Here is a 19,978-nt window from a genome sequence, read left to right as displayed (position 1 = left end):
AACTAATGCTATACTTTTTTCCTTTAATCGAAGACCAAACTATATATATTTTGGATCGTTTTGAAATCGGCTCTACTGCAACCCTGCAACTCAAATCAGCGGAGAGAGCAGCATGCTGCATTGTCAGCTTAATAATTACAACACACACACGCACAGAATGCCTCTCTCGCACACACACACACACACTCACAAACAATGGGCGTTGCATCTGCGTGCAATTTGAACATGGGAAATTCGCTGGCGAAGTGAAAAACTGAAGGGAAAAACCTGCTGGAAAACTGGCAGACATTTGCACGTCGTCAGCGTCGACACATTAAAATAAATGAGACTTTTGCCTTTAAGCAGCTGCTCTTGTTGTTGCAGGTGTTGCTGTTGTTGTGGTTGTTTTTGCTGCTGTTGTTGTTGCAGTTGCAATTATTATTGCCGCTGTTGTTGCAGAAGCATTTCCACGTTTTTCCCAACGCCTTGAAAATTACACGCAAATTACAATGCATAACGAAGAAAGCTTTCACTGAGAGGAACTTCCTTCGTCCTTCGCCCTTCGACTTTCGGTTCTTGCCCCACAGCCTCCACCTCAGCCTCCTTCTGCCACGCCCCCTGACCTCATTCACCCCTGCTTAACGGGCGGGGGAAGGGGGAGGGGTGGAGAAGAGAAATAAGTTCCCCTGTCAGCTTAATTACATTGTGAAACTCATTGGCAGTCGGTGGGATTCATTGGCAGACAGTGCGATCCGAAGTTTTTGGGCTCCGCATGGAAATTGCACACCTTTTGTTGGCCCACTTTCTTTTGTGGTAATTAAATTGAACTTTTGTCTGCGGCTTTTTGACAGTTGAACGCATTTAAGCATTCGACGAGGTGTACAATCGCACAAAGAGTCCTGGAGTTCTGTGTGACGGCTGCGGAAACTAAGTGGTAAATGCGGCTTATTCCCTCCAGAGCTGGAATTTTAATATTAAAGCCATATGGATTTTCCAGCTTTATTTGGATTTCATTTGGCGTATGCCATACATTTCTGTAATTAAAACGTCGCATGTGCTTGTGCCTAATAGATTTAACTTTGTTTCCCGAACTTCATCAAGCAAAACCGCAACTAATTTAATACAATTCTGTAGGTCAACACTAAATCATAATTTAATAAAAAAAATGGAAAATTGTTAAAATTAATTAAATTTTAGCATATTTATTTTTGAAAATAGGACCTTTGCAACCTCTGGGAGGACATGGTTTCAGTAGTGCAATATATGGATTCATCACGTACATCAGGACAACCTTCTGGTTCCTTTTTCGCTTCTACCAGCTTGTGGAAATTAAAAAAAACCCGAAAATGCGCTATAAAAATTCATAGAATACTTTTTGGGGCAGCCCTTATGATCACGTTTTCTTTCTGCTGGGATTTTGCTGCGAATGTGTAAGTGAGTGTGTGTGTGTGTGTGTGAATTTAAATTTAACCAATTTTTATGCTGTTGTTTTGACCGTTTCCCCATTTCAGTTGACTTGCTTTTGCTGCAGCCAGCGGGAATTTCTGTGGCATCACGCCAGCCAACTTTGACGTGATGCCAGTAACACGTATTACGTATACGTATACCTGTACATATTGGTGTGTGTGTGTGTGTCTATGGATATTTGCGATGGTGTGCTTGTCACTTGTTGACGGTGTGAAACTGAAGCCAACAGCGAAAGTCTGTCGCCCCTAAAAGTGGTTTATTGGGTTAACGGTTACGGTTACGCGTCTACAAAATATGGCAATATATAGAAAGTGGCAAGTCGAAAAATGTTGGGGTTATACGAATCAGCGCAGGATTCTGATTTTACAGAGATTTGAAAAGGTGTTGCAATGTGACTATATTTGAAATGTATCCATCCATTATAAATTCATTACAAAAGTGCAATAAACCTAACGATCTGAGCTCAAAATTAAAATTGAATCATAAATATTTTTATCTGCATCAATTCATCAACACAGTCCGCTAGAAAAAAGCCGTCCCCAAAAACTGCGGGCGTAAAAAATTCCATTTTAATTTTCATGCCCAAGTGACAAACAGTCAATCAAAAAGCAGGCTAACTCGGCGGAGGTCAGAGGTCAGGGGTCACAGAGGAGAGGAGAGGAGCTTGTTGCTGCCATAATTTCACCTCAGCTGACACCTTTGTGACCCGTCACCACCCGCTGCTCATCCACGCCCCGTTGATATTTATGGCAGAAATTTAAAATTAATGATGTGTGACGCGAAATTGTCGCGAAAATAAACGGAAAAAACTGAATTAATATTAATAAAAAAGGGAACTCAGGATAAAGTGCGCTGGCGAAAGCGGAATGTCTAGGAAAATATGGCACCAGCCACCAGTCTCTTTTACTTCATTTTAACAAATTTAAACCTAAAAAATTCTCAAAATTACTATGAATATATAAAATTAAATGGAGAATGAAACGAAAGACGCTCAGTTGCCAGGGAAATGTCCTTTACAATTAATTCAGCACAATGACGTTACGTTTATTGGTTGCGATTCAAGCAATCGCGATGTGGAAAAGTGTCGCAGCTGCCTGACGCCCTTTTGCCGTAAACCCTTTAAGATTTACCACAATTCCCGGAATTATTTAGCCTGTGAGGTCCAAAGATCACAGTCCACAAATTCCACGAGGTCTCTGCCAGTGAAATTTTCACCTAACACAAAAAAGGATAACGAGTTTCAATGTAAAAAATGCTTACAATGCGCAGCTCCCAAGTGCAAAACATCTATTCAGTCCAAAAAGCTTAAAAAAGATAGGAATTCGATATGTAAGAAATTTGAAGAATACAAAATGCCAGAAATTCGATCTGGGCCTATAAAACAAACTGTTCTAAGGGAAACCAATAAGTACCGAAGGCTGCACAACGCCAATCCCCTGAAAATGGACGAAAAACTTTGTTCCTATGCACAGCAGTGGGCAGATGTAGGTTTAATTATTAATAAATAAGCTTTAGAACTGTGAAACTTAACCCACTTCATTTAAACTTGATTCCCCCCCAGCAATTGGCTGATCACAATAAACTGGAAACTCGACCTGCTCCTCTTTATGGCGAGAATATAGTGTGTGTCCGTAGATCCAAATTCTCCGTGGAGCAAATACTGAAACTGTGGTACCAAGAAAAGTACAACTACGATTACCTAAAGCCAGGCTTTAATTTGTACACTGGGCATTTCACTCAGTTGGTTTGGAGGCAGACGGAGTTCCTGGGAGTGGGCGTGGCATGCGAGTGGGTTTATAATCTAGTGTTCTGCTAACAAAACTCCGAGACTAACATAATTTTTCATACAGTGTTCGCTCCATTTGGATTGTGTGCAATTACGACCCGCCTGGAAATGTAAGCGATCATTTTACGGAGAATGTTCTGCCTAGAAAACTGCTACTTAAATCGGACTTGGATGCGGAGGAAACTAGAGAATCGAAACATCACAAGTAGAAAATTATAAATAAAACTAGAAAATACTAGACCTAGATTACTTATTTATTTTACTTATAATTTTGATCATAGAAATCCAATGATTATTTCTTGGGCGGCACATTGTCCTTGAACAAACCCACAACATTGCCGGGTGGATTGTAATTGCAAACCACCCAAGTTCTGTCCGCTCTATGGGAAAACATTTATAAATAGAATAAGGATAGGATATGATACTCACTTTCGGGCCACACCCGAACCCATTTCCGTGGAGGACTTCCAAACGAGCTGCGTAAAGTGTCCTGCGGTGGGCACAAACTGCGCCTTGTTGAAGTCGTAGCTATTGATTTCCCGATACCACATTTCCACCGGCAGATCACCGGTCACATCCATGCCCCCAGAGAGGAATATGTTCTCGCCATACTTGGGATTGGGTCGGTGCGCCATGGTGTTCTGATCCCGCAGATGCTGGAAATTGGGTCCAAATTATTAAACAAACTAGTTAACTCTTTCACCACCCTCATCCTACATTGGCCCATTCCTGAGCCAATTTGTTCAGCTCAGCATTGATAGTTACAGCTGGACAACCGTGCATTGCCCGATACTTATTGGTGGTATTGAAGACCTCCTTCAGGAAGAGCTCGTTGTTGCCCTTGGTGTCCTGACCCCTGGGACCAGGAGTGCGCTCGTGGGTTTTGGGTATGGGCGCTACGGATCTCTTGGCCATATTTCTTGGGGGATTGGCTGGCGCCCTGATCCAGTTAACCGAATTTACTTAATGACTTTTTAAGCTGGCCAGCTTGATCGACCATTTTTAAGTTTGTTTTCAAGTCACAAGGCAGTCTATTTATATTAGCTCTGTGTTCTAAATAACACGCCCATCAGTCAAGAGTTTGTTTGCAGCCGACAACCCTTTCAACCCGCCTCATAATCTGGCCTAAACATCGGGATTAGCATTGTGATTGATACCGCAAACACAGGCTGTGGGTGACGGCTTCACATCCATTGACGGCAATTGGACTGACTGTATCACACATCGTTCTTCTGCAGCTGCCGATGGGATTAACCAACGTGACGTATGAGTGATTCATGTCCCTGGGTTTGGTTATTAATGAGCCGGCGATTCTTTCGCCATCCAGCCATATGCTACCTCATTCCGAGGTACAGGCAAATCAAGCAATTGGAGTGGCATTAATTGCCGCCTGAATCGGGCTGGATAATGTGAGTGTTGGCCCACATGGAGGGCGCTTATCAAACGCCCGCAACGCAGCGCAGGCCATCGAAGTGCAAATTTCGATGTCGAAACACTCTGAATATTAAATTATTTAAGCGTGTATGTGCTTGTGTGTGTGTGTAGGGGAGGGGGAGAAAGGGGGCTCCAAGTGTGAATCCCTAATGAGTTGTGCAAATGCAAATCAATGGACCGACCGGCCGATGTCGCTGCTCCCGGCAGAGATTAAGCCGGTGCTCCGATGTACAGATGTACAGATAGGCGGATACAGGATACAGGATATAGGATATAGCCGCAGGACAGGCTGACTCGCTGAAATTATCCTGTGTGCCGCAGTATGGCGCTTGATATACTCATGTAGCAGGCACTAAATTATGTCCCAGCTCATTGATTTATGGGTATTTGTGTATAAGTACTTCGGTACTAGGCCACAGGCTTAAAGCTGGCTAAAATAGTTTACTAAGCTACAATATTAATGTGGTGCAGACTAAACGGATATAAAGCCAATTGGATTAATTGGCAATAAATAATTATTTCAATGTCAGGGAAATCACTAAGGTTCAATCCAGTTTCACATAGTTTTAAATGATAATAATTATTCAATTGATGGTGTGTTACTCTACAGTCGCGCCATTAAAGCCGCTTGCAGAAATTCTGGTAATATTGTAATAAAATTTAAGCCTGTTCGCTGCATTCAGGTTTCCATGGTTCAGGTTTCCTGCCAGAATCGCGTTGCACAGTCGCGTCATCCGCACAATGCACAATTCACATTTTCGGTGGCATCGGAGTTGGAAAATGTGTGGTTGGGTGGTTGAGTGGCTGGGTGGTTGGGTGGCTAGGTGGTTCAGTGGTTGGACGGCCGAATTGTTTGGGTTGTAAGCTGGCCACAGTCAAAGCGTAAAACGCAAAGCGCACACGTTACTTTGCTGTCGATTTAATTAATTTCGCAAATTTGGTTTCGTTTATTTATGCATTGCTGCTGGTCGAGTGGAGGGTACAGTGCGCGCCATACGCAAAATAAATACACTCGCACTCTTATTTCGAGCATACGGGCATTATTGAGGTGGTGCCTGGTATATTGTATATTGTATATGGTATCTGGGCAAACAGGCTCGCATTTCCATCAACCACACGGCATCCGATGCCGGATGCACTCGATTGCACATACGGATGCTGCCTTTAATTCCGATTCCCATTGATGCGAATTGCCCATGTTTTGGCCACACAAAACAGGAATGCAAAAAAAACAAGAGCAGTTTTTACAAGTCTAATAAGTTTTCCAAATTTAATTCATTTTTTGAAGCCCAAAAATCTTATCTGCTGCCAATCAATGTACTTTTGTTTTCACATTTCATTGGAAGCATTCGTTTATTAATGTGTTCGTCCAGTTGCACAACGCATTTAAATCGCTTTCAAATGTTAAAAACTTCACATTCCGCACCGTTTAGTATCACTTACACTTTAAACCCATTACCAAAGTGCCAAAGGTTAATGAATACCTGTTCCGCTTTTCCACTTACCGCCCACCTGGAATTCAATTAGTCGGCTGCCATTCCAGTTGCCTTTGACCCTCGGTAATGTCAATTAGCGATAAAATGCAACAGCAGCAATGAGTCACTGAAAAATCGAGGAAAACAAAGCTCGTTGAGAGCTCCTTGAATCCTTGATACCCGCGAAGAGCAGTCAAATGGAAATTTTCCATCTAAACGACATAAAATTTGCTACCAAATCGGAAAGCGAAAAGTTTTTCTGAATATCTCCGCGGCCCCTGCCAATTTGTTGCTTTTGGGCTTTGGATTGGGGATTGGCATCCAGCGACTTAAAACTACAACAACGAACAATTTTTGGGTTCGTTTTTGCGAGCCACATTCTCATGCACGAGTTTTTGGGCGGACAAATTTTTGAAAATTGCATTTGCATGTGTGCGACGACAAAGTCTGGCTGGCAGTCATATTTTGCGCCTTTCGGCCATAAAAGCTAAAATGTTTGCGGCCCAAAACGAAGGCAAAAAGGCAGCAGGAGCAGCAGGAGGAGCAGTACGAAAAAGTGGATTACTAACGGTGGCCGCCGTCGCCAAACTTCAGGACTCTGCCCCACAGCTGGCTGCTACTTTAAGCTACCACTACACTGAAGGAAAGTATTTAATAAAATGTAAATTTAAATCAATTGTAAACCCACAAATTAAACACAGGATAAACCATTAAAGTACAAGCTGTAATAATTGCTTAAAAGAAAATCAAACGTTGAGTGGTGGTAAGTGAAACTCTCACTATTTCTCGCAGTGTAGTAAACCTCGATTGGGCGCCCCCTGATCCCCTGCAATCCGCTGTCACTGGGCCGCCATCCTTTTCGGCTGAATTCCGGGCACCGAGCACCTGTCTGCGATTTCTGAGCGCCTGTTCGCCATGCCACCTCCTCCGCAGGGGGAGTGAAGAAGGGGCACCTAAAGTTGGATGTTGAAAGGGGGATAAGGGGCGCCACAACTGAGTGCACCCCCCTTTGTCTATTCAATTGAGCGAGTTACCGTGGCACGGAGATCGCCTTACCTCCGGCTAAATGGCGCTGTTTCGCCTTTTTTATTGGCTTTGCCTTCTGATGCAATGAACTTGGCTAAAAGCTATCGCGTCAATCGGCGGTGGAAGTTTTCAAAGTGGATGTGGAAAAGTGCGTATGTGGTGATGGCTGAAACCAGATAAATGGCACTGGATTTAAAACTTCAGTTCAACAGCTGGCAATGGCGATTTAAACGGGGCAACAAGTAGTGAAAAAATTATCATAAGCCTTAATCTCATAATACTCATGACGGCGGCTGAACGAAACATACACTGCTTTTTCCACAGAACATGCAACTTTTTGAGAGGCCTTCATTGGCAAAGGCAGCTGCCAGTTTTTATTGAGCTCATCAAATGGGTATAATTCAATTTTTGCAATCGGGGAAAATCGCAGCACGATTCGATGTTCGCGTACGTTTAAATAAATGGCGATGGCCATAAGCACCGCGGGACACGCCCCCGCCGCCCCCCGAAATCCCACCAATTTCCACAATTTTCCACAATTTCCATGGGATGCCAACTCCCGAAAGGGGTGAAACAATCGTCCATTTTCAAGTTGGGCCATAAATCATTGTGGCATTGCATTTGGTTGCATTGAAAGTTTCCATTTTCCCATTTTCCCCCATTGCCCTTTGCGTTTTCCATTTAGTTTTGCAGCGAAAGAGCGAGGCGTGTTTTTTGAATTCAGTTGACAATGCCACATTAATCATACGCACATGTAGCCTATTCGAAATGCTTCTTTAAAAGCCCAAGAAAATGGGTGACGTTTATTAAAACAATAAACAAATCATGTTGCTGCATTGCCTGGAATGGAAAATAAGACAGAGGCAAATGGTAAGTGGAAAATTGCAAATGGAAAATGCAGCTAGGGACACATAAACATGTGGCACACGTACAGTGCATAAATATTTTAATTCTACCGAAATTTGCTGATAGTTTTATGGACTTGCCAACGAGACATGTCCCAAGCTTGAGGATCTGACCAAAAAATGCATTTCCATTTTTATTTATTTGCCTCAGCTGTTGACTGGCAAATAATTTATGTGCCTGCCTTGCATTTCAATTTATTTCACAATTTCCGCCCCCGGAATTTAGATTCAAAGTTTTGTTTGAGCAGATGAAAAGTTGAATTATGATGTGGGGCCAAAGGTCTTAGGTGAATAAGTGAAGTCTAATGGGTTTCGTTAAGCTTTTGATGCGATCAAAGTGGTTTTCTTTAGTAATTGAATAAGTTAAGAAATCTGAGAGATGATTGCATTATTCAATTCATGACATCAGGACATCATGACATCAGGACTCCTTTTGTGCAGTACCTGAAAAGTACGTGAAAAGCTGACTGCTCCCCAACTAATTTGTCAAAACCGGAAAGTTCACAAAGAAACTGTCAGGGAAATGCAAGGACTTGGCGATGCATAAAATTTCAACAAACATATGTAAATATTTGTTTACTCTGGCAAATAGTTGTGTTCCCCTCGAGAGCGAAAGCGGAGTCCTGTCCCTTGCATCCTTCGCTTTTTCGCCCTTTTTCAACTTTGTCTGCTTGAAAAGAAGGACTCGGCAAAATTTCGATTACCCACTTCAACCCACTTGCACGTGTACTCTTTCTGCAGCTTTTCCCTGCTTTTGCCTGCTTTTCCCAGCTTTTCCACCACTTTTCCTTCCATTTCCTCTGCTGTTTACCGATTCTCGTTGCACTTTCCCAAGTGCGCTCCATTGGGATGCAATTAAATACTCCGCATGAGCGGACAAATAACAGTAGCTACGACTTTGAACCTTTCTTACTTGGTATCCTGGCATCCTTGAAGGGTACGCTTGTATCCTTGTAAAAATGCCGAAACCCAGGGAAAACAATATTTGTATTGGCTCGCTTTGTGAGCTCCTCGGTTCTGTTTGTCATTTCGACATTCTGCCATTGCACATGGCCTCAGTTTGCCAGCGTTTAATTAAAAAGCCAATCGTTGCAGCACACAGGTATTACATATCATCGAATTCTACACATTTTCCTTGGTTCTCTTTTGGCTATTTTATGGCCACCTGAACTTTTGTAAACTATAAACTTGTAAACTATAAACTTGTAAAATGCTGTACTATCTGATTTCTGGCGTTAATGGCTGGGCTATTATTTAAATTGGAACAGTTCTCCCATGGAAAACAGTGACAACTAATGCTTCTTATGCGCCTTGCTTGCGTGGCTTTGCATCTGGTGGGTTTTCCAAATGTCCTGGCAGGACGAAGGGTAGCAGCTGTTGATTCGCTGCGTTGACGTATTTTAATTTATAATGCAATCACTGGCTGAAATCGCCTCCTATTGGAATTCAGGACATCTCCAAAGGGGCAAACCCTTTACAGCTCCATTTTGCTTAACGCCTCCGTGGAACCCCCTGTGTTTCTGAGTGTATGTGTGCTCTTGTAATGCACTGAAAAAAAGCGAAGCCATTGGAAGCTCATCCATATGTATGTTTCCTACTTGAATCGCTAAATAACACTCAGTCACATTGATTTCCATCGCATCCCTTTATATGCCAGGCTCTCAGTACAAATGGTTTTCTTTAGCTGTTTCTCTCAGTGTAGCAGCACGCGTGTTGTGTCACCGTGTGTCGCCTTCCCCTCGACACCGTGATTTGGACTCCCCATTTCTCTGCGTGTGCTTGCCCTCGTGAGATTCGCAACGTGACAGCGCACAAGTCCAAAAGTGGTAATGCGGATGGGGATAGCAAGGATACCAAGGATGCCAAGGATGCGAGGTACCGATGCTGGGGCGCAGATCCTTTTGGGTTGACCCACGGGGCCTACACCTGGGAAACACAATGACTTCGACGACGACAGAAACAGCAACAGCAACAGTATAAGCGACAGCAAAAGCGACAGCGACACGTGCCAAGGACACTGATTTATATGTTTTCCATTTTTGTTTTATTAGCGGCCTCGCATCTCCCCGCTTCACACTGCCCCACTTTTCCGTGGGAAAAACGTGCATGGAATTAATGAGAAGCTGCCGCTATCTCATTCCAGCAGCTGCAACCCGAGCACTACGACCATTTTGCTTGCCACTTTAAAGCGGTCTGCTGAATGGGCGAATTAAAATGAGCATGAAATAATCATAAATTGCGCATTGGCGCATTAAAATTTCCATCGCTTGAAGTCAAGCCTCCATTTGCCATTCGCCATTTGCCGTTCGCCAGACGATTGAGAGGGGATAAGCTGAGTGGGGAAAGTGGGGGGGTCAGACGGTAGATTTCCCGACAGCTCGGGGCGCCCCCATCAAAGTGCCCAAGTGGGTGGTGTGTTGGTGTAGGAGGAAGGTAAAGCGGAAGCTGGCAGCTATGGCGCCGGAAATGGCTGCGTATATCCTGCGAATAGGAAGCCAACGCTATCGCCATCGCTGGCAATAGTTTTGCGGTGCTTTTGGTCGCAGTTGCATTTGTATTTTACGATATGAATAGATCGCAGATTGCCGGGCTGACGGGAAAAGGACTATTATGGCCACTGTTGAGGCTGTTCCGCAAAACCAATTCACCCAGGAATTCATCTATAGGTAAACTAGCGCCATAGCTTGATTATTGCTTACTTAAAGTAAATATTGGTGAAGCTTTTGTTACCAAGCCGAATGTAAAACAGTCTTAATAATTCCCTCTTGTGTTGTTTGGAATCCTCCTGACACTAAACCCCAGCCAGGATTCCCCTTTCCCGCGGCTTCTTTATCAGCCAGCCACCAGTTTTCATCCGCTGGCCAAGCGGCGAACAAAGCCAGAAAACCGCGGCGAGATTTTCATTTCAATTTGCTGCCAAAAATGCCCACAGATTTCGACCGGGCGTTTTCCATGGAAAGCGGAAAATGGGCAGTGGCAAGTGGGTAATGGGAAGTGGAAAGTGGAAAGTGGGGAGCAGCAGACACGCAGTCGTTTGGTCGCCAATTTAGTTTTAACGGTGCAGCTGCTGCTTGTGTTATCATTCAATTGCCGGCTGCACTGAAATTTTGCATGCCAGGTACAAGGATTAGAGATGCTGGCTTGAACGGGCAAATCCGAGCTAAAGCTGGAAAATATTTAAAGGTATATCTAAGGTAGAGTTAGAATCAGAGTAACTTATCATTAATTTTAGGGAGTTACTATAGGAAGTTACCATTTGTGGAAGCCCGCTGTTCAAACCTTCAAATACGACTGCTTTTCCGAGTGCATCCGATTAGTATCCATAACCATGAGTAATGACCACTCCCGCCAGTAACTCCCATCTGCAGCCACGTCAAGGGTTTTGCCCGGATTCCGGTCGAGTTTAATTGGGCGAGTGCAATGCTCACTTGGATCGAGCCACTTGACTTGCCGGCCGAACAGAGCAGCCTTCTATGCAGCGCCTGGCGAAATTAGCTTAACTTACCCCCGGGCCAGTCGTATCTGCTACCCATTTCCCTAACCCCTGACCCCTGACCCCTACCAACTACCCCCAAAATAACGTTCTCACCTCGACCTTTGGGGTCGATAGTTGTTGACAGGGATAACGGCCCGTTGGGCATTTTGACCAAGCGCCAAGTGCATGACTATCTGATTGCATTCTATGCGAATTTTGGCCTGAAAAGCGTTTAAAACATCGAACTGCGTGGGTGAAACGTGCTTGGAATTTAAGCAGCACTGCGCGAAAAGAGGAATTCGTTTGAAAGAAGAGGTAAATACCGTTTCAAATGCTTACAAATTATGATGTTAGCCGATTTTTCCAGTGCCGCTGAACTTAAATAGAAAATCCTAATCCCCACGAGAGTTCGCTCCACTTGCATACCAAATTGGTTTAATTCAATAGAATTTTAAAACAAACTTGTTTCTGCGGCCACATCGGTTATGAGTCAGCGTTTTAAATTGCTTTTGTTCGTTGCCTGCAGCTCCATGTCCGCTGGCCACTTTCAGCTATGCTGCTCAAAAGTCTGGAAAGTAATTCTATTAAAAATATCAAAAAATACAAAAAAAAAAAAAAAAAACTAATAGCCACGCTCGGGCAGAAGAACTAACTACATGAGGATGGGGCTACGAACTCGATAGCATTTTAGCTGGATAAACAAATTTCTTTGGCGGGCGAACAAGAGCCAGGCAAATATGAAATTCCATTAATTTGATGGATGCTCCGGGCGCCAGGAAGGAAGTAGAGGAAATGTGTGATGGCACTTCGAGTACAACACCGAACACCATGCACCCCACGGGGCGTATGATTAATGCAATTTTCTGTTGCCGACAGGCAAGTCAGTGTCAACGGAAGCACAATGCATTTATTAATGAACAACAAATCAGCTCAAGAGTGCAATATATATTACCGAATTTGTATCTAACAGGTTGAAATAGCAACGCTGTAAATTAAATTCGTAATCATAATTGCATTTAATCTAACATGGCTTTTGTTATAATTTTTTAAACTGATAGAATTTATTATCTGACCATGGCTATAATGAAAAATACCTTTCATGTTCTTAGCCAACAAAAGGCACATGTATAATTCACACAATGGTAAGGAAATTATTTATTTGGTTTATTATTTATTTATTTGGTTTCGCTGACATTACTTGGAAGTGTTACTGAATTGAGGCAATTGCGTTTAAGATCCATTCGCGGTAATAAGGAACACTGGCGAAGAATGCTCTAGATGAGCAATCTCGTTTACCCCAAGAGACAACACCCACAAGTTGTTTGTTAACCACCAATGGTCCTCCAGAATCGCCTTCGCAAACCGTTTTCCCATAAGTTCCTGCGCATAGTTGTGAGGAACCGGTGAAAGGTGAACAGGTGAAAGGACTCTTAATGCGCAGGGTTAATCCTTGAAGTTGTTTTGGAGATGACATCGTCCCATTGTTAAAAATATATGACATTCCCCAGCCGGAGACGAAGGCAATTGATCCAGGAGAAGGATTCGTCTTAGCCAAAGGAATGGGCTGAACCTTGCTTGTGAACTCAAGTGGCTTACTTAACCTCGCGATGGCGATGTCGTTCATATTTATATCAAGCCCAAATTTTTTGTGGACTATTACAGCGGCCAAATCGACAAGAGTTCCATTGGAATCTGCTAGGGCGGATCCTGCGCGAACTTTAAATCCTCGTCTGTCGTTTTTACCGAAAAAGCAATGGGCCGCAGTAATGATGATATTTTCGCTATAAATGGAGCCACCGCAATGATGCCGGCCATTATATTGTAAGGACACCTGCCAGGGAGCCTGTTCTATTTCAATGGGTCCTCCGCCGATGATGCGTCCTTCCGGCCGGTTTACTCGTCCTGCGGACAGGGAGTTAAGCGCCAATAGCAGCAGGAAGCTTTCGATGAACATCTCGACCAGTTTGGATGATTCTTTGGATTGCAGTGGCTTTACCTTCAAAACAACCAGTCTTTTATACGCCTCAAATAGCAATATTCTATTTTAAGCTGAATAATTTTAAGGTTTCTGCATGCATAGTTTACGTATCTAAAAATATAATAGGAATTTTGTTAAACCTAACTTTGGAAAATAACTAATTTAGGGTCTAAATATACATGGAGAAGCCATTCCATTACTGGAATTTTCTAATTAGAAAAGTTTGCACATTGCTCCGTTCTGAATTTAGAAATGTTTGCAGATAACTTCAAACTGAATAAGCTAACCAAAGGGGTATAAAAGACCTGTTCATTTAGAGGTAAAGCCACTGCAATCCAAAGTATAGTGAAAACTAGTCGAGATGTTCATCGAAAGCTTCCTGATCCTATTGGCGCTCAACTTCCTGTCCGCAGGAGGAGTAAACCTACCCGAAGAACGCATTATCGGTGGGCACCCTACTAAAATCGAAGATGTTCCCTGGATGGTTTCCATCCAAATATACGGACAACATTGGTGTGGAGGGTCCATTTACAATGCAGATACCATCATAACAGCAGCCCATTGCTTTTTTAATAATGGGACAAGGCTAGATCCCCGATATTTTGAAATTCGCGCTGGATCGCACTCGAAACAATCCAATGGAACTCTTGTCAAATTGGCCGCGGTAACAATACATGAATATTATGTTCACAAAGAGTATCCATTTTTCGTTCTTAAAAACGACATCGCCGTCGTTCGGTTAAGTGAACGACTTGAGTTTACCAGCAAAGTGCAGCCCATTCCTTTGGCCGAGTCTAATCCTGAACCTGGAACGATGTCCTTTGCCACTGGCTGGGGAAGTATGTACGGAACGGATGCGGGGGATCCGAGCAAAGGACCCATAAATCTTCAAGGAGTAAAGCTCCGCATTGAATCGCCTAACTTTTGTAGAATATCCCATGATGGATCAAGGATTTGCGCTGGATATTATTGGCAAAACACTTGCAGAGGCGACTCTGGAGGACCATTGATAATTAATCGGCAACTTGTGGGTGTTAACTCCGCAGGTGGGGAATTTTGCGAAACGCCAACAATATTCTCAAGTGTGTCCTACTACCGAGAATGGATTTTGAATGCTATTAAATCTTTTCCCCAACATGTTTAGCAATGTTCTTAACACAATCAAATAAATATTTACTGCAGCATATGTCAAAAGCAACAGAAACTGTATATGTTCTTTTAAAAGTTAGAGGTGGGATGTTTTTTAAAACAAATACGAACAAAAAATGTATATCAAAATGCATCTGAACGTATCCATCCAATAATATTACATGTTTGTTGTAAATATCTGAAGTATTGAGAAATAGAAAATATGGTTTATAAGGATACACCTACAATTTGCTTAGCTTGATAAATACGGATTATTTACGTTTATAAGAGGTTACTTTCGCAAGTTCAATTATGATTGATTTCATGAAGGTTTTGTTTTTCCAAAGTGCCCGATTTACAAAAAAGCATTTGTTGTTTTGCCCATAAAACCGATTTATAAGAAACCAGCATCACTAAAAATGAATGTACAGCAATAATTATGACTGTTTTGTATAGCTAATTATCAGGCTAACAATTCCCCATACTTTCCAGCCGATCTTAAAGAAATATTATTTTGGAAAATTGTCTCATTTTTTATAAGGGCTTACAACTTTATTTTTTCAAAAAATCACAAAAATTTTTTTGTTTTCCATCTGAGTGCTTTTGAATTGAAAATTATATCAGAAGTTCATCATCGTGGGACAATTTATGTATTAAGTAATATTTTACCCCAATTTGCACAAAAAATAAATTTTTCCTGGAAATTGAAATAAGAAAGGAGGTGAAAAATTTAATATTTTTAAACAGATCTGTATTATATTAAAATAAATTGCGCACGGAATATAATGACTTCTATATACGGCACTCCTGTTTATTTTCGGATATATTTTGCCATATCGTCGCTAAAACTGGTCGCATTTTGTATCTTAAAATTCCTTTCTATTTTAAGGAGTTAAAAGATAACAACTACAAGAAGGTTGTCCATACATATTTTTGCACTTAGCCCGTGTCATGCATTTAGATATTCATGTAATTGGTTTATTTCAGTATCTGTTGCTTAAAATATCTATTAACATTTTTTTGCTACAATGCCACAAATTCCCCATTTCACAGTGGTATACCTATAAAAAAAAGGCCGAAGCCTTTGCAGAAACCACTTGTAAGTGCAGCTCTAGTTGAAATGTTTGTGCAGTGGATTTTGCTGATCTTCAGCGTCACCCTGGTTTCCTCTAAAGGGATTCCGGAACGAATCGTGGGCGGCGACTTGATATCCATTCTATCGGTTCCCTGGCAGGCTTCCGTTCTCTATTTCGGAGAACATATGTGCGGTGCAGCCATCTACAGTGAAGACATCGTCATAACGGCAGCCCACTGTCTCAGCAAAGTCTACGTCGGATACCTATCCGTGCGAGTTGGCTCATCGTACACCCTCTATGGTGGTCAGGAGGTGCGGGTATCTCGGTTCCTGAGGCACGAGAAGTACGGCCGGAGCATGTCCAACGACATAGCCCTGATGAGGCTTCAGTCCAAGCTCAGGCTGGGCATTGGAGTCGCCGTCATTCCCTTGGCCGATACTTCTCCGCCTGTTGGATCTCCTGCCACGGTTTCGGGCTGGGGTGACATTGGCTATAAGAAGGAAGCGGCCAAGTCCCTACTGGCGGTTACGGTGAACATTGTCAATCAGGATCAGTGCCGCAAATCGTACAAAAATCAAATCACCAAGGACATGATCTGTGCTGCTGCTCCGGGCAAGGATGCCTGCTCCGGCGATTCCGGAGGTCCTCTGGTCTCCGATGGCAAGCTCGTCGGCATCGTGTCCTTCGGAGCGAAGTGCGCTCTTCCAAAATACCCGGGAGTCTACGCAAACGTGGCGGTGCTCAAGCCCTGGATTTTGGACGCTAGTCAAAGAGTCTAAAAACGTAATGTGTAAATGAAGCTTGAATAAAATAAACTCTGAAGAACATAAAGTACTTGAGTTTGCTGGTATTTGTAAAATATTTTCAAATTATCCTGTCTAGCAAAATGGGGCTATTTAAATGATTTCGATGATTTAAGGAGCACGTGCCAGTAAAAATTACTGAGGAACCTATTAATATCTCTAATTTCTAAGTGATTACGACATGTGTCGCCTTTGTAAAATGTACATTAAAATTCTTTTGCTAATTATATTTTGCACGTGCGCTACTCGGAACCCTTAAAAGCACGACTAGCCCGGATCGAAGTCATTTCTAACACTAGTCGCGTTCGAAATGTTCCTCCACTGGCTTGTTGTGGTCGCCAGCGTCACCCTGATCTCGGCAGGATCTTCACCGGAGCGAATAGTAGGTGGCCACCTAGTGCCTATGTCAGAAGTTCCTTGGCAGGCGGCTCTTCTGTATTTTGGAATATTCAAGTGCGGTGCTGTTGTCTATAGTGAGAAGATCGTTATAACAGCAGCCCACTGTACTGACAACCCCTTCGATGCACTCTATTCCGTCCGAGTTGGATCAGTATGGAAGAATTTCGGAGGACAGCACGTCAGGGTTGCTGTAATTTGGAGGCATGAAGGCTACGTAAAACCCGCTTGGTTTAACGATATAGCCGTAATTCGAGTGGCGGACAGTCTAATTTTTAATAGCGACGTGAGACCTATTCCACTGGCCGATGTTGCACCCGCAGCTGGAACTGAAGCCACCATTTCTGGTTGGGGAGAATTCGGAATCCCCGGGCTAGAATCTATAGTTCTATTGCAAGCCTCGGTGAAAATAGTGGACCCAAATGACTGTAGGCGGGCCTATCCATACCTCACCGAAGTAATGATTTGCGCCGCCGCTCTCCTAAAGGATTCCTGCCAAGGAGACTCCGGAGGACCTCTCGTCTCCGGTGGCCAACTGGTTGGCATTGTGTCCCACGGCATGTTGTGCGCAATTCCCTTCTACCCCGGTGTCTACACCAATGTGGCTGTGCTGAAACCTTGGATCTTAAGTGCTATTGAACATCTTTAAATTTATGCTTAATATTCAAGACAACTATTTAGCATTTGTAACAATACTTATGACAAATATATTGACATCTAAATAGATACATATTATGCTTAGAGCATTCAAATTGAAGGCGTAGTGAAAATTCTTTTATTTCATATCATCTTCCTTCCTTTCGATCCCCTTTGCAAGGATTGCCACTTAATATCCTTGCCGATTTGAGGCAAGAAAAAGCGATTTCCGCGTCATCGGGCAATGCAAACTGTGCAGTATAATCGCATGATATAATATATGCCTAATCTCTGCTGCAAAAACCCACATCGCCGAGGAAATGGAAAACAGAGCCCGGGGAATTTCGTTAAACCTAAATTTAGAAAATAACTAATTTAGGTGCTAAATATACATGCAGAAGCCATTCCATTACTGGAATTTTCTAATTAGAAAATTTTGCACATTGCTCCGTTCTGAATTTAGAAATGTTTGCAGATAACTTCAAACTGATTAAGCAAACCAAAGGGGTATAAAAGAGCGTTTCATTTGGAGGTAAAGCCACTGCAATCCGAAGTATCGTGAAAACTAGTCGAGATGTTCATCGAAAGCTTCCTGCTACTATTGGCGCTCAACTTCCTGTCCGCAGGACGAGTAATCCGACCCGAAGAACGCATTATCGGTGGGAACCCTACCGAAATCGAAGATGTTCCCTGGATGGTTTCCATCCAAATATACGGACAACATTGGTGTGGAGGGTCCATTTACAATGCAGATACCATCATAACAGCAGCCCATTGCTTTTTTTATAATGGGACAAGGCTAGATCCCCGATATTTTGAAATTCGCGCTGGATCGCACTCGAAACAATCCAATGGAACTCTTGTCAAAGTGGCCGCGGTAATAATCCATGAATATTATGTTCACAAAGAGTATCCATTTTTCGTTCAAAACGACATCGCCGTCGTTCGGTTAAGTGAACGACTTGAGTTTACCAACAAAGTGCAGCCCATTCCTTTGGCCGAGTCTAATCCTGAACCTGGAACGATGTCCTTTGTCACTGGCTGGGGTAGTACCTTCGAAGGGGAGGCGGGGAAGGCGAGCAAAGGACCCATAAATCTTCAAGGGGTAAAGCTCCGCATCCAAACGCCTAACTTTTGTGCAGTATCCAATGGTCAATCAACTATTTGCGCTGGAAATGTTGGAAAAACCACTTGTAAAGGCGACTCTGGAGGACCATTGGTAATTAATCGGAAACTCGTGGGTGTTACCTCTGGAGGTTCTGAATACTGCTGGTCGTCAGCTTTCTTCTCAAGTGTGCCCTACTTCCGAGAATGGATTTTGAATGCTATTAAATCTTTTCCCCAACATGTTTAGCAATGTTCTTAACACAATAAAATGAATATTCACTGCAACGGAAATTGTGTGTTTATTTTTAAAAGTTACAGCTGGCATATGTTTTAAAACAAATACGAACAAAAAATGTATAACAAAATGCATCTGAACGTATTCATCCAATAATATTACATGATTGTTGTAAATATCTGAAGTATTGAGAAATAGAAAATATGGTTTATAAGGATACACCTACAATTTGCTTAGCTTGATAAATATGTAGTGTGTAACGTAGTGCGCCACTGTCCTCAGTACAAGAAGGAATTATAACTCCTTGCGTTAGGCAGGCTTTCGAGGATCTGAGCTGCGGGGCACGCTTTAGATTCCGGCTCTAGCTCTTCGGCTTTGGGGGTGGTGGTCTTGCTCACCCAGATCTCGGGCACGGACTACACATTACTATTAATAAAGACAAGAATTGAGCGTGCTTGCGACAAAAAATAGGAGCTAGAACTAAACCGGAAGAAAAATAAATAAATAAAGTCTAGAAAATGAAAGTTAGAAGAAAGGACGAAAGATAGAGGAAAAGACAGAGAGCAAACTATCATTTGCGAAGACACGGATGTTGTTGTGCTCGCTTGAGGCCCACCCAACCTATGATCATCATCCGCAGGAGCATGGCTCCGATGATCCCTTGAAACCTTACGACCGTGGAGTCATCAGTAGAGTCGGTACAGGAAATGTTTAGTTGCTCATAATTTCGTTAAACATTAAATTTAATAAACGTAAAGTAATTAAGACTAACATCGTATTTAGGTAGTGTGATTATAAGCTTAGATAGTTGTAATAATATTTATGTATCGCATGATTTAAAAATATATAGTAAAAATAAATGTGGGATTTAGATATAAATGTTAATTGTAATAAGAATTAAATTAATAAGAAATAGTTTTGATTATCTAATTTAATTCATTGATGGACAACTTCTCGTTTAACTTCATTGTGAAATTTCTTTTAATTAAATTCAATTAAACTTCATTTTAATTCACGACAAATTATAAAAATATATTTAATTTATTACAGCGATAGCCAAATTTCAGTTGTT

The 19,978-nt window shown here is 42.4% G+C and overlaps 7 protein-coding genes across 7 annotated transcripts; 5 read left to right on the top strand and 2 right to left on the bottom strand.

Annotated features, from left to right (window-relative positions):
* The first annotated feature begins 2,327 nt into the window (after positions 1 to 2,327).
* LOC6526541 (venom allergen 5) lies at positions 2,328 to 3,476 on the top strand. The gene is made up of 3 exons (XM_002087615.4): positions 2,328 to 2,930; positions 3,008 to 3,234; positions 3,297 to 3,476. Exons 1-3 carry the CDS (start codon positions 2,415 to 2,417, stop codon positions 3,439 to 3,441), a joined length of 888 nt encoding a protein of 295 aa, XP_002087651.1. The 5' UTR covers positions 2,328 to 2,414; the 3' UTR covers positions 3,442 to 3,476.
* LOC6526540 (Golgi-associated plant pathogenesis-related protein 1) lies at positions 3,466 to 4,238 on the bottom strand. The gene is made up of 3 exons (XM_002087614.3): positions 3,950 to 4,238; positions 3,662 to 3,888; positions 3,466 to 3,612 (listed from the first exon to the last, which is right to left on the bottom strand). Exons 1-3 carry the CDS (start codon positions 4,145 to 4,147, stop codon positions 3,525 to 3,527), a joined length of 513 nt encoding a protein of 170 aa, XP_002087650.1. The 5' UTR covers positions 4,148 to 4,238; the 3' UTR covers positions 3,466 to 3,524.
* An 8,435-nt stretch (positions 4,239 to 12,673) lies between these two features.
* LOC6526539 (trypsin alpha) lies at positions 12,674 to 13,533 on the bottom strand. The gene has a single exon (XM_002087613.4). It carries the CDS (start codon positions 13,499 to 13,501, stop codon positions 12,755 to 12,757), a length of 747 nt encoding a protein of 248 aa, XP_002087649.1. The 5' UTR covers positions 13,502 to 13,533; the 3' UTR covers positions 12,674 to 12,754.
* A 318-nt stretch (positions 13,534 to 13,851) lies between these two features.
* Positions 13,852 to 14,729, top strand: LOC6526538 (trypsin beta-like). Its single transcript, XM_002087612.3, has one exon. It carries the CDS (start codon positions 13,887 to 13,889, stop codon positions 14,667 to 14,669), a length of 783 nt encoding a protein of 260 aa, XP_002087648.3. The 5' UTR covers positions 13,852 to 13,886; the 3' UTR covers positions 14,670 to 14,729.
* Positions 14,730 to 15,744: 1,015 nt separating this feature from the next.
* LOC120320569 (trypsin delta-like) lies at positions 15,745 to 16,560 on the top strand. Its single transcript, XM_039370557.1, has one exon. It carries the CDS (start codon positions 15,774 to 15,776, stop codon positions 16,506 to 16,508), a length of 735 nt encoding a protein of 244 aa, XP_039226491.1. The 5' UTR covers positions 15,745 to 15,773; the 3' UTR covers positions 16,509 to 16,560.
* Positions 16,561 to 16,822: 262 nt separating this feature from the next.
* On the top strand, positions 16,823 to 17,685 carry LOC6526536 (trypsin alpha-3). The gene has a single exon (XM_002087610.4). The coding sequence runs from the start codon at positions 16,843 to 16,845 to the stop codon at positions 17,575 to 17,577; it is 735 nt and encodes a 244-aa protein (XP_002087646.1). The 5' UTR covers positions 16,823 to 16,842; the 3' UTR covers positions 17,578 to 17,685.
* Positions 17,686 to 18,109: 424 nt separating this feature from the next.
* LOC6526535 (trypsin beta) lies at positions 18,110 to 18,962 on the top strand. The gene has a single exon (XM_002087609.3). It carries the CDS (start codon positions 18,139 to 18,141, stop codon positions 18,916 to 18,918), a length of 780 nt encoding a protein of 259 aa, XP_002087645.1. The 5' UTR covers positions 18,110 to 18,138; the 3' UTR covers positions 18,919 to 18,962.
* The last annotated feature ends 1,016 nt before the right edge of the window (positions 18,963 to 19,978 follow it).

Source organism: Drosophila yakuba, chromosome 2L (assembly GCF_016746365.2).
Source record: "Drosophila yakuba strain Tai18E2 chromosome 2L, Prin_Dyak_Tai18E2_2.1, whole genome shotgun sequence".
NCBI lineage: Eukaryota > Metazoa > Arthropoda > Insecta > Diptera > Drosophilidae > Drosophila > Drosophila yakuba.
This window is presented reverse-complemented; position numbering and strand designations above follow the sequence as displayed.

Excerpts from the sequence above, each read along its gene's own strand:
- LOC120320569 (XM_039370557.1), top strand. The coding sequence starts at position 15,774 with ATGTTTGTGCAGTGGATTTTGCTGATCTTCAGCGTCACCCTGGTTTCC.
- LOC6526536 (XM_002087610.4), top strand. The coding sequence starts at position 16,843 with ATGTTCCTCCACTGGCTTGTTGTGGTCGCCAGCGTCACCCTGATCTCG.
- LOC6526539 (XM_002087613.4), bottom strand. The coding sequence starts at position 13,501 with ATGTTCATCGAAAGCTTCCTGCTGCTATTGGCGCTTAACTCCCTGTCC.
- LOC6526540 (XM_002087614.3), bottom strand. The coding sequence starts at position 4,147 with ATGGCCAAGAGATCCGTAGCGCCCATACCCAAAACCCACGAGCGCACT. Across the intron at positions 3,889-3,949 it reads TGGCTCAGGAATGGGCCAAT|CATCTGCGGGATCAGAACAC; the intron begins GTAGGATGAGGG and ends CCCAATTTCCAG. Across the intron at positions 3,613-3,661 it reads GGTTCGGGTGTGGCCCGAAA|AGCGGACAGAACTTGGGTGG; the intron begins GTGAGTATCATA and ends GTTTTCCCATAG.
- LOC6526541 (XM_002087615.4), top strand. The coding sequence starts at position 2,415 with ATGGAGAATGAAACGAAAGACGCTCAGTTGCCAGGGAAATGTCCTTTA. Across the intron at positions 2,931-3,007 it reads ATGCACAGCAGTGGGCAGAT|CAATTGGCTGATCACAATAA; the intron begins GTAGGTTTAATT and ends ATTCCCCCCCAG. Across the intron at positions 3,235-3,296 it reads GGAGTGGGCGTGGCATGCGA|TGTTCGCTCCATTTGGATTG; the intron begins GTGGGTTTATAA and ends TTTTTCATACAG.
- LOC6526535 (XM_002087609.3), top strand. The coding sequence starts at position 18,139 with ATGTTCATCGAAAGCTTCCTGCTACTATTGGCGCTCAACTTCCTGTCC.
- LOC6526538 (XM_002087612.3), top strand. The coding sequence starts at position 13,887 with ATGTTCATCGAAAGCTTCCTGATCCTATTGGCGCTCAACTTCCTGTCC.